This window comes from Doryrhamphus excisus, linkage group LG17 (assembly GCF_037039965.1).
Source record: "Doryrhamphus excisus strain RoL-2023G ecotype Guam linkage group LG17, RoL_Dexc_Guam_v1.1, whole genome shotgun sequence".
Classification (NCBI taxonomy): domain Eukaryota; kingdom Metazoa; phylum Chordata; class Actinopteri; order Syngnathiformes; family Syngnathidae; genus Doryrhamphus; species Doryrhamphus excisus.
This window is the reverse complement of record NC_136373.1, coordinates 6,213,879-6,226,721: the sequence shown is the minus strand read 5'-3', so window position 1 is coordinate 6,226,721 and position 12,843 is coordinate 6,213,879. Positions and strand designations below refer to the sequence as shown.

Sequence of the window (12,843 nt, the reverse complement as noted above, 5' to 3'; positions counted from 1 at the left end):
TCACATGGTTGGAAATGAATACAAAATACAAAAACAAGTGTGACGTTGATGTGTTTTTGTGCTTCTTACCCTCCCTCCCCTCCCTCCATTAAGGCCCATTCCCTCTTAGCGGCCTCCCTTTTTTTTTACCCGACAACCAATAGTGAAGCAGCAACCAGGCGAGCCTTCATAAGCCTAACCCACAAACACAACCACAGGCAATCATGTGACTCAACTGCCAGCCCCTCTGTAAGTGTGTGTATGTGTGTGTGTGTGTGTGTGTATGCGTGTGGTGGCATGTGTGAATGTGTGTGTTAGGGGAGAGAGAGGGAAAAATGTGCTTTGCACACACACACACACACACACACATGCACACACACTTGCGGAGTGATCTCAGCATTACGCACAGAGGAAGACTTGGAAGAGGAGAGGAGGCTGCAGTCAGCAGGGGGAAAAGCTTATTCTTCAAACAGGTAAGAAAAAAAAACATGCATAGTAATGCAAAGTAAGCCGCATATTTTTGCATGATTATTGGTCATAACCAACTATACCAGATGCATTCATGGTCTTCTCGTAGGTTAAATTATGTTGAAATGTCATAGTAGTTTTTCCTTCAGTATGCATCATGAACATGCGTGTATTTTTTATGTTTCAGCAGGGCAAGGGTTACTATAGGGCAATGTTGCTCAACACTTCGCCAGGCCAGTGAGGCATGAACACTGATTCAGATTTCGGTTTTCAACTAAGACATAATATTTGTCACAATTTTAAAGTAAATATGTTTCAATCAAATATGTTTTTATATATATTTTTTCCGGTAAATGTGTAATATTCAGTGTAGCAGTGACTAAAGTAATAGTATTAGTTTGGAATTGACTATGGAAACTGCTTTTCTATCATGTAACACAAGAGGGCACACATTCATACAGTTTTTTTTTTTAACTTGCCCCACTTTGTACTGTTTTATGGGATTTAAATTGGCCACCATAAACTAGTCATTGTTCTTACTTAAGTTTATGTGTTTATTTATATATATTCTTTATTTATATATAAATGTGGTTTCGTAGCACATCTGGAGAGTTTAAAAAAAAAAGGGGGAAACCCTGATTCCATATGGTCAGTGAACGCCACAAGAGCTGCAACACACACACACACACACACACACACACACACAGTTCAGACTGAGCTTCCTTTATACACTTTTATTCAAAGAGCTTGCATGCAGACCTCTGGCCAGAAGAAGTCCAAACAGTTGCTCGCTTAGACTACACAGGCTTACACATTTCTGAGAAAGCTTGCAAACTTTTGTAGAACATTAACCTCCAAGAAAAATGCTAAGTGCAACCATCCAATTTTATGTTTTGTCTTCTGAAAGTAGAGATTTCTGTACCAACCATGTGTTTTTGGTCTTCCACAGGTTATTCATTATTAATATTTAGCCAAGTCCTCCAAAGTTGATCTTGAGAGCAGAGCAGAGTCCACCTGCCATCCATCCTCACAGGAATGGTGGATCACTTACCACTTGGTGAGGAGACTTTCCTGTACTACGCTGGCTCATCTGATTGCAGCAGAGTGCCACCGGGCGTCATGGTGACCGACACATGTGTCTACCACCCTCTCCACCCTTACCAAGGGGTGTCCTCATCGCCGGGGCTCTCTGAAGATGACCTCAGCATTTCGTCAAGTCCTCGGTCGTCGTTGTGCTCCAGCCCAGAGTCGTTGTCTTCCTCGTCATCGCCTGAAATCCACACCAATGTCAGCTCTTCAGGGAGTGAGAGTCAAGACAGCTTGCTGGACCTCCTCCTCTCTCAGGGAATGACCACCAGTTTACCACCTTCTTCGTCTGCTACGGCCCCACTTTTACCCATGGGACTCACTTGGGAGTCCAAGAGGGATCAAAGGTTGGGTCTCCTCCAGCACCATGCCAAAGAGGACTACTATGAGTTCCCGGTGTTCTTGGATGAGCTACAGGATCCGGCAGCGCTCCTCTTCCAGCCTACGCTAGAGGAAATCGAGGAGTTCTTGGAGGAAAACATGATGGTGGCTATGGAGAAGGAAGATGAGGGAAGCGACGAGGCAATGTCGCCGACGCCGGAGGATTCAGAAGCCGAAAGTGCAAAGACGATACCAAGGGAGATGTTGCAGAACTCTGATCAGACTGTACCTGTGGCGCTTTCTCCACTGTCCTACCGAGAGACCAAAGAGGAACAACATGCATCCGACATGGACTCAACAGAAGATACTAGCTACAGTAGAGTAGATGGGATCAAGCAGGAAGACTGTGGATCTCCATCAGCTTCAAGAGAAGGCACCGGTGCTACCTCCAGTATGCCGGTCATCCTCCAAATCCAACCCATACAGATTAAACAAGAAGCTCACCCCAGCGCCGTCTCAGATTCTCAAACCCAGGAAGCTCAACCCCAGAAGGGTCCATCAGATATCAAGATCGCCCAGCTCCTGGTCAACATCCAGGGCCAAACCTTCACCTTGGTGCCTCAGCTGCTATCCCCAGCGAACATTACCTCCAGCAGCAAAGTGTCCTCTAAATTTGTACGGATCGCGCCGGTGCCCATTGCCGCCAAACCCACTGGGCTCGGGGAAGGCGGGTTAGGCGGTGGGTCGGCTGCTGGGGTCCTCGGCGGTGGTCAGAGGTACCAGAAGAGTGCGGTGGCAGACCTTATTAAAATGCACAAGTGCTCTTTTCCGGGTTGTAATAAGATGTACACCAAAAGCAGTCACCTCAAAGCTCACCTGAGGAGGCACACGGGAGAGAAGCCTTTCGCCTGCACGTGGCCCGGCTGTGGATGGAGGTGAGCAAAATCCCTTCATTATTCTGTACATTAGGTCTCCAATAGCGGGACAGTAGCTTAAGCTCTGGGTACTTTATTACACTTATCACTAGTTCAGGTCCTGCCTAAACTGGCATCAAGATCAGGCAACATTTCCCCAACTATTTTACCCAAAAAGTTCAATAAAAATACAACATAAACAATAACAACATAAACGTCCAGTGTTTTAAAGAGTCATTATGCCAATATGTTATGCACATCATAGACTTTGTGCTGTAAGGCAACTTCTGCTGATATATCCTGCGAAACATACAAGCATATTCAAGAGTATGACAGTACTCCCCACCTCTCACAACCCCCAACAGTTCACCGCGTCCTGGCACCGGATCCCGCCCCACTATTTGAGAAGCACTTTGCTAGGGTAACACACTCAACAAGATGGCCTTTTTTCACTGCACACATTGGCTCCCCTTCCAGTTCCCTTGTTCGTCCAATCAGCAATCAGAACACACAATCTAGATGTGCTGTATTCTTGACCTTGCAAGGAGTCACATATTTAAAATGCATATTTCCATTTGTTCACGGAACAAAGGAGGCTGACAATTGGGGGTTGCGGACCCCCACAATAGCCAATTGTCAACATCATTGCATTCAATTCCATTTTTCAAAAAAAAAAAAAAAGATTCTAAATGGTGTTGTTTAGTGTCCTCACTATCTATGTGTGTGTACCATGTGTACCATGGTCAAAATTGTAGATTAGATAGTTTACTTTGAAGTGGACTCCATGCAGACTTTGCACCCCGCCCCCACCGCTTGAGCCTAGTTATTGCACTTGTTTGCTCACTGTCTGCAAACACTTTTCACACACACACACACACACACACAGAGGTACACGCACACAGAATTGTTACAGAATCAAGTTCAAAGTTTTTAAGCTGATGACGCACACACTTCTTTTTTAATCAATGACAATAATGGTACTACTTATCTTCCTTTAACTGCTTCACAAAGTACAAAATTGCCAATAATTGGCCTGTGAATAATTGACATAAATACGTACGTGTATATATATATATAGTATATGCATGTACTGCATGTGGGCAATAGGTTTGGCCTGTTTAACCCCCCCAAGGTTTATTATTGATAACATCAAGAGCAGCCATTAGAAATCACATATGATTCAAGTAAAACATTATGCAACATCGGATCATTCTGGCTCATATGTATGTACAGTATGATGTCAGATGATATGTCCTATGTGAGCTTTTCCATATGTGAGTGGAACACAAGCAAACTAACTGTGGAGAAAATGTGTTTGCTAGTGTTTGGAGGTGACTTTTTTTTTTTTTTTTTTTTTAGACCACTACGTCTATTTACGTCTATCTATATAGGTCTATGTCTACTCTTTTTTTATACTCTCATACAAGTGTAAAAAAAAGGTTAACCACTGTAAATAAATACATAAATAAATAAATAAAATAAACCACACAGCAACATCTTTCCTGATATGGTGCCTGTTTAAATGTATGACATTATTGTTACATATATATTATAAAACACAGTATTGTTCCACATATAGTTCAAAAATTGAAAAAAAATGTAAGACAAAAAAATGAATATAAAATAACATTATTTTTAGGGTTACTTTTCCCAGAGGGAAAAATAATAATAATATGTGATTTGACGTAATATGCCATGTATTTAAATGTGCACAGTTTCCATGAAATTATATATATATATATTTAAAAATATATATATATACACATACAACATTTTTGCTGAATATTTGGTTTACTTTTAAATTGAATGCTAGGTGCTACTCTTTTTTCATACTCTCATACAAGTGTAAAAAGAGGTTAACCACTATACAAATAAATAAATAAATAAATAAATAAAATAAACCACACAGCAACATCTTTCCTGATATGGTGCATGTTTAAATGCATGACATTATTGTGATACATATTATAAAACACAGTATTGTTCCACATATAGTTCAAAAATTGAAATAAATATATTTTTTAAGACAAAAAAATGAATATAAAACAATCACATTATTTTTAGGGTTGCTTTTCCCAGAGGGGAAAAAAATAATATGTGATTTGACGTAATATGCCATGTATTTAAATGTGCACAGCTCCCATGAAAATATATATATTTAAAAATGAAAAAAAAATAATAATAATTTTAAATAAATAATAATACATTTAATTAATTAAATATATATACATATATATGTAAAAAAAAGCATAAAATAATACAACATTTTAGCTGAATATTTGGTTTACTTTTGAGTCCGTCTATAGTGTCCCAACTCTAAAAAAACTGTGGCACGAATGCATGAATGCTTGGACGACCAGTAGTTCAATGCACTGCTTTTGTACAAAGAGTACAAAAACCGAAACATATTCATATTGAGCACAAAAACTGAAGTTCCACTGTATTTTACAATAACTTTGGAAGTAAAAATTCCATCTATAATAACCTTCCAATTTAACATTATTCTCTTTAAATGTCCAAATATTGGCACTGCCAATGTTAAGCTTTCCAAGCTAAGACATGACATCAGTATTATAACGTAATATACATTCCTCCAATCCTGCTCCTCACCCCCTGCCAGGAGCTAGAGGTGACCCAGGCCGTCCTCATACGAGTAACTTCAGAATAGATCCATGTGTGAGGAATGGAGCTGGGGTCGTATTTCATTGGCAGAGCTCCTTACATATATAACTTGCACGCAGTCGTATTTTCTCTCCCCCAAATATTCCTTTCATCCTTCTGTTTTCTTCATGTTTTGCTTTAAAAAGCTTTAAAAAAACTGTGTGTTCATCTCCAATCTGCAAGAAGACCGTTAAATGATATTAATGTCTGATGGCCGTGCTCAAACCTAAACACTATTGCCGTCATAACACGCAACACCGCTCGTGCACACACTTAACAGGCTGTCACCCCAGCAGCGGATTGTCAGCTGATGCATTCTTTTGTTCCTCGTGTTAACGCCGCTGTTGCTGAGGTGGTCGCGGTGTTTGATTTATCTTTAGATTTGTGACACCTTTAACAGGAGAACGAGGACAGCTTGTGTTGACGTGGCGCCCGTCCGTCCACGTGAGTTTTATTGAGCTGGTACCGTGTAAAGACGAGTCCTGCAGAGGTGTGATGCTTATAGGGTGCTAAGCTATGATGGCCTTGTTTTTCGATTATTAGAAACGTTTAGTCTGGAGTTATTATGAGTCACTGAAAACTAGACACCTCCACTTTCAGTTTGGTGTGTCGCTAAAAGTTGGCCCCTCCCTTACGTTGTTGGCTCTAATGTATGAACAAGTTCCAACAAAACTCTGCACTGTACTGCACTATATGTGTTTTTTCCCACACACTAATATGCAAAACGTCAAGCGAAGCCGGAACAAGGTCATCCGGGGCACCAATGCCCTCCAATACACTCACTGTTGTGAACTCTGTGACCTTGCATGCTCCACATGGAACATGTAGAGGGTGATAAACTTCACACGAGTCGGTGTGGAGGTGCTGTGGAAAGGACACAGATGATACACACATGACGTGTCCATCCAAAAGAACATCCTGCTTTTTGGGATGAGGTAACAGTAACAGTAACAGTGGTATGACACGTTTAACATAGGCAACAAATACAGCCGGAATACATAGAAACTGTATTTTTATTCTTATACATCACAATGGTTTCATTTATTTTGCATGTATTCATGTTACATTGGAATACAAAAATTGGTTTAAAATTTTTTTCAGATAGGATGAGTGGTTAGCAAGCAGGCCTCACAGCTAGGAGACCAGGGTTCAATTCCACCCTTGGCCATCTCTGTGTAGATTTTGCATGTTCTCCCTGTGCATGCGTAGGTTTTCTTCCTCCCACATCCCAAAAACATTCATTCATTAATTTTCTACTGCTTATCCTCACGAGGGTCGCGGGGGTGCTGGAGCCTATCCCAGCTGTCTTTGGGCGAGAGGCGGGGTACACCCTTAACTGGTGGCCAGCCAATCACAGGGCACATATAGACAAACAACCATTCACACTCACATTCATATTTGGAGTCGCCAATTGACCTAGCATGTTTTTGGAATTTTTGGGAGGAAACCGGAGTACCCGGAGAAAACCCAAGCATGCACGGGGAGAACATGCAAACTCCACACAGAGATGGCAGAAGGTGGAATTGAACCCTGGCCTCCTAGCTGTGAGGTCTGTGCGCTAACCACTTGACCGCCGTGCAGCTCGATTCCAAAAACATGCTAGGTTAATTAGCGACTCCAAATTGGAGTGGGTAGCGCACAGGCCACACAACTAGGAGACCTGAGTTCGATTCCACACACAGTTTGCATGTGTGGATTTTCTCCGGTTTCCTCCCACATTACAAAAAACATGCTAGGTTAATTGGCGACTGAATGTGAGTGTGAATGGTTGTTTGTCTATATGTGCCCTGTGAATAAAGGATTAACTAGTGGTGGCTGCACGGTGTTCAAGTGTTTAGCGCACAGGTCACACAGCTTGGAGACCCAAGTTCAATTTCACCCTCGGGCAGTTTGTGTGTGTATGTGTGGGTTTTCTCCGGTTTCCTCCCACATTCCAAAAAATTTGCGACTGAATGTGAGTGTGAATGGTTGTTTGTCTATATGTGCCCTGTGATTGGCTGGCCACCAGGGTCCAGGGTATACCCTGCCTCTCGCCCGAAGACAGCTGGGATAGGCTCCAGCACCCCCGCGACCCTCATGAGGATAAGCAGTAGAAAATGAATGAATGTTTTCAGATACTTCTTAGTCCCATTTATTTATTTGGTCATTAACTGTGTATAAGGTACATGTACCCTATTCTTCTCTGGGTATATAATCCTCCATTTTGGCAGTCCAAATCATTAATTCATTCAGCAGACCATAAAAATATCTTGTGCTAACTTCTTGGTAAATCTAGCTCCAGCCGGTACTGAAAGGACAGCAGTGATGACAAGTTCCAATATTTTTCAGGTCCCATAGGTTCCCCAACCCAGCTATACGTTTCAACAAGGACTTTTGTGGTTTACTGGCCATCAAGTACTGTATGTCATACTGTTCATACACAAAGAAACCCAATGTTGCTACTTTTAATTGGCTTAATATTATGAGATGTCATGAGGCTGACCGAGTATATTAAAAACTGAAAACAGCAACCGCATATAAAACTTTTACAACGTGACAATAAAATTTTTTACAACACAGCCAGATGAATCATTTGATCCATTAACAATTTCAATCATTGTTTTTGCATCTGTAAAAAAAAAAGAGTCGTAAATATTCATGCTTTAACTTTTAATATTTGGATTTTAATGCCCCCCCCCGAAAAAAAAATGAATAGAATCTCAACTGAGGCATCTTTAAACTTATTTCAACCATACAGTCAAAGTTGGAAATAAAAACATAGCATTACATAAGTGTAAAAAGAAGTTAAGCACTATATATATCCTTAGATGTCCAGTCTTAATTGTTACACAAATGCAAAAATAAGTAAACCATTATAAAATGCTAAATAAAAAATAAAATAAAATAAAATAAAATAAAATAAAATAAAATAAAATAAAATAAAATAAAATAAAATAAAATAAAATAAAATAAAATAAAATAAAATAAAATAAAAGTGATTCAGAAACGTAACATGTTCACTACTTTAAATGACTTAATTAATTAAAGTCACGCTACGTGGGTATCACTACCCGAATAAACATGAATCATAAACCAATAAATACTTAACTTCCGTTTTTAAACGTCGCTTTGGCTATCAAATTGCAGAACCATTAAATAGACTAGTATTGCGTAATCTTAAAGTGAAAATGGCTTCATATAACCAGGAGTTATCACCTAGGGAGGAATATGGGGGGCGTCAATCCGTGTAAGAGATTAACTTGCTCTTAACAGATTTGTGAATATATCAACTCAAAGGGCCGCCATGTGCAGGCAGACACAACTCTATCATCCACTTCAACCCCCCCCCCCCTGTCATGATACCCAAACCCATGGAGTCCACCAGAGCTGGGCAGGGCCAGGAATAGACCAGGATTTCTGGCCTCTCATGTGTTGGGAGCTAAATTTGGGCCGAGTCTTTAACTGCGCAGAAAGGATGCAAGCCAATCGCATCGCACCACTCGGGTTACTGTCATATAAAAATACCTTGACATTGTTTTTTTTTGTTTGTTTTTTTCATAATTTCCGTCTTTTGTATCTTGATTTCAATTTGCATCCAAATGAATATAGTGATTTAATATTAAGGGCATTGGTTTTCAAACTGGGGAACACACCCCCTAGGTGTGGCCCGGAGTTGTGTAAAAATGAAGAATACACTTTAATGCTAGGAGTCCACAGGGCTGGTGCCAGTTGGTGCCAGTTTGCGCCAAAGATTATGTGATTGGCGCGTAGTGGCTCGCTGTGGTGTCGAATTATGTTTGCTCGGCATGTTGCCATGTTGCCATTAATTCGGCGCCACGGCATAATCTTTGCCATGGACTCCTAGCATCATTGGCTCGCGCCATTACATTCCAGTGGATTCCAATGGGCGGATTGTTTGTGACATTCGGTTCCACTTGGCGCCAATTGCTTGATGCAAGTGGCGTGACGAAGATTTTAAACATTTTGAAATTTTCTTGCCACCATTACGGGCCACCACGAGCCAGTTGGGAGGCAGTTTGAGCCACTGCATGCCACTAGGCGCCACAGCAAATTGCGTTGGCGCGAATTGGCACCAACTGGCGCCGGCCCAGTGGACTCCTAGCATCATTGGCGCAACTTGGCTCGTGCCATTACATTCCAGTGGATTCCAGTAGGTGGATTGTTTGTGACATTTGATTCCACTTGGTGGACACTTGCATCAAGCAATTGCCGCAACAAACATTTTAAACATTTAGAAATTTTCTTGCCGCCAATCTCAATTTTTGCCGCCACCACAAGCCAGTTGGGAGGCAGTTTGAGCCACTGCATGCCACTAGGCACCTTATTGGCGACACTAGGTGCCACAGCAAATTGCGTTGCCGCAAATTGACAACAACTGGCCCCAGCCCAGTGGACTCTTAGCATAAGCAACACCTTAAGCAATCATGCTAACACACAGATTTCAGTGATTTTATAATGAAAAAGTGTCCCACTCCGGCAGGTTCTCCAGATCGGACGAGCTGTCCCGCCACCGACGCTCCCACTCTGGAGTCAAACCATACCAGTGCATCGTCTGCGAGAAAAAGTTTGCCCGCAGCGATCATCTATCCAAACACCTCAAAGTCCACCGCTTTCCACGAAGCAGCAGGACAGGGCGCTCTGCAAACTGACCCCATCAACCCCCCCTTGCTCTGATGGACTAAAGGAGAAGGGGGCAGGTGATTGTATTTTGAAGATGGAGGACGAGAAACCCTTTTAAAAGGATGGACGTACTGTGATTATTTTGGGGAAAAAAGACTACGATACAAAATGTTACTTGACATACAAACCCTCATGAGTGGAATAAGCTTCTTGTACAGTCATCTCACACAGTCTAATCATAAGTCTAATTGTCGATTCAAAGTATTTTTCACACATGCGTGTGTACAGTATATTGTATATGTTTTAAAAAGCCTTATAGAACAGTTGCATCACTGAGGGTTCGATTTCAAATAAACCCAAGTGAGCATTTTTGCCTTTCTGGAGCCAAATGTTGCCCAACAAGACACTTCGATGAATATGCTGGAAATGAGGATGACAATTGTGGCCTTCATCCCCCTGCTCACAGCACCAACTCCAGGGACTATTATGGGTTTTCTTCAAGGCAGGGAATCACCCCTCTGTCAAACAGTCAAGGTTTCAGTTTCAGTGTCGCTTGCCTCAATCACCAAAGAAAAGGCTCTACAGAAATAGAATTGACCTTACTTGACAACATACCAGTCCACTGACCAAACCATCTTCAAACTGGAATGATTATTGGTTTTGAATAATGACTGAGGTATTTGGTTTAGCCACCCTCACCTATCAGTCATTTATTTTAAGTTACTCCATTAGAGGGCGTTTTTCCTTGCCTCCATCACCAAGCTGCAATAGGTTTTGTTGAGAGTAGGCACTATAGAAATGAAGTTGACCTAATTTGGTGACATACCAATCACAACATCTAAAGATCATCTTCAAACTGGAAATATTATTGGCCTGGGTGAGAGGCAGGAAGCAATGACGTTGAACAATAACCTGGAACGTGACCCACATTTGTTTTTTTTCCCAAGATTCTTCATTAGAGGGAGTTTTTCCTTGCCTCCATCACCAATCTGCAATAGGTTTTGTTGAGAGTAGGCACTACAGAAATTAAGGTGACCTAATTTGGTGACATACCAGTCATAACGTCTAAAGATCATCTTCAAACTGGAAATATTATTGGCTTAGGTGAGAGGCAGGGCATTGACATTGAACAATAACCTGGAATAGCTGAGGCAGACAAAACTACCCAAATTTGACCTGTTTTTTTTCCCAAGATTCTTCATTAGAGGGAGTTTTTCCTTGCCTCCATCACTAATCTGCAATAGGTTTTGTTGAGAGTAGGCACTACAGAAATTAAGTTGACCTAATTTGGTGACATACCAGTCATAACGTCTAATCAATCATCTTCAAACTGGAAATATTATTGGCCTGGGTGAGAGGCAGGAACCAATGACGTTGAACAATAACCTGGAACGCTACCCACATTTGGGTTTTTTCCCAAGATTCTTCATTTGAGGGAGTTTTTCCTTGCCTCTGTCACCAAACTGCTATCTCTGAGAATTGGCACTATCAAAATAAAATTTAAATTTCTAACCAATCACCTACAAACTAGAAATACTGGTTGCTAGTTTAAAATCAGCCAAAGTGTTCTTAGATCGGTCAGAAGATTTCCCGAGCAAAAACCCAGTTGATTTTGAATTAAATTATATATAATATAATATAATATATAATAATTGCGGTTTCATTGTGACTAGTTGTTAACTCGTCTTTAAGCTACAAAGTGTTGGCCCATGATATAGCATGAACAGTATTGATTTAGCCAAAACCTTGTTGCATCAATCAATTTCAAATTTATAGTAATTGTTCAATGTCACAATAAGAACCGTATTGATTTTGCATGCTAGTTAACATTGGTCAGACCAAGAACAATACTGGTTTTACGTCAATTGATGGTCCTCCCAGCAAAACCAGTGATCACCTCTGTTTCTTACCTGGAAGAATAAATAATGTATCAACATTCCTTTAAGCTTTAAAGATGTGTGAAATCAAATCAAATGAAATCCCCCCCAAAAAAGAAGATGCTTCTAGTGCCAAGATCATGTCACTGTGTAATTTGCACCGGCATCCATGACATTTCTGCTTGTCTGCCCTCACTGAGTATTTTGGGACTGTTTGTGTTGTATTGCGGTTCGACTTGACTCGAGAGTTCTCAAATACCTTCTTTGACTCATTGGGAAGAATGTTTGTCATGTCGATGGCAAATTAAATGAAATGTGGATGCTGCTTTTTTTTTGTAATTGTTAGAAGTGAGCCATTTATTCGTAAATAACTTCATTTGTAAACAACATGTGGAACATTAGCGGACGTGCCAAGTAACTATACATCAACTATCTGTTCTTATTTCTACTTCACAACACTTTAATTTCAACACAGATTCGATATTTTATATTTTAAATAAAAATAAATGATTTTATAAGATTTTGATGGCCTTATTTTTTGGTTATGTTTTGCTGTTACTTCATCCATACTAATTAGTTACAGACCATTAAGCAAAAATAATAATAATGATAGTCATCATCACCAAAGATGATTTTGATGAAGTTATGCCTATGTTCCGTACATCCATCCATCCATTTTCCTTTGCTTATCCGGGTTCGGGTCGTGGGGGCAGAAACCTCAGTAGGGACGCCCAGACTTCCCGGTCCCCGGCCACCTCCTTTAGTTCCATCGGGAGGACACCATGGCGTTCCCAGGCCAGCTGTGAGACATAATCCTTCCAGCGTGTCCTAGGTATGCCCCGGGGCCTTTTCCCGGCTGGGCATTCCCGGAACACCTCACCAGGGAGGCATCCAGGAGTCATCCGGACTAGATGCCA

The 12,843-nt window shown here is 41.0% G+C and overlaps 1 protein-coding gene across 2 annotated transcripts; it reads left to right on the top strand.

Annotated features, from left to right (window-relative positions):
* Positions 1-227: 227 nt before the first annotated feature.
* Positions 228-12,475, top strand: klf15 (Kruppel like factor 15). Of its 2 annotated transcripts, XM_078797874.1 has the most exons (4): positions 228-452; positions 1,397-1,504; positions 1,613-2,789; positions 9,910-12,475. In XM_078797874.1, the coding sequence occupies exons 2-4, from the start codon at positions 1,483-1,485 to the stop codon at positions 10,076-10,078; spliced, it is 1,368 nt and encodes a 455-aa protein (XP_078654000.1). In that variant the 5' UTR covers positions 228-452; positions 1,397-1,482; the 3' UTR covers positions 10,079-12,475. The 2 variants fall into 2 exon arrangements, with proteins under 2 accessions (XP_078654000.1, XP_057940618.2); XM_058084635.2 differs by having other exon boundaries at positions 1,397-2,789.
* Positions 12,476-12,843: the final 368 nt, after the last annotated feature.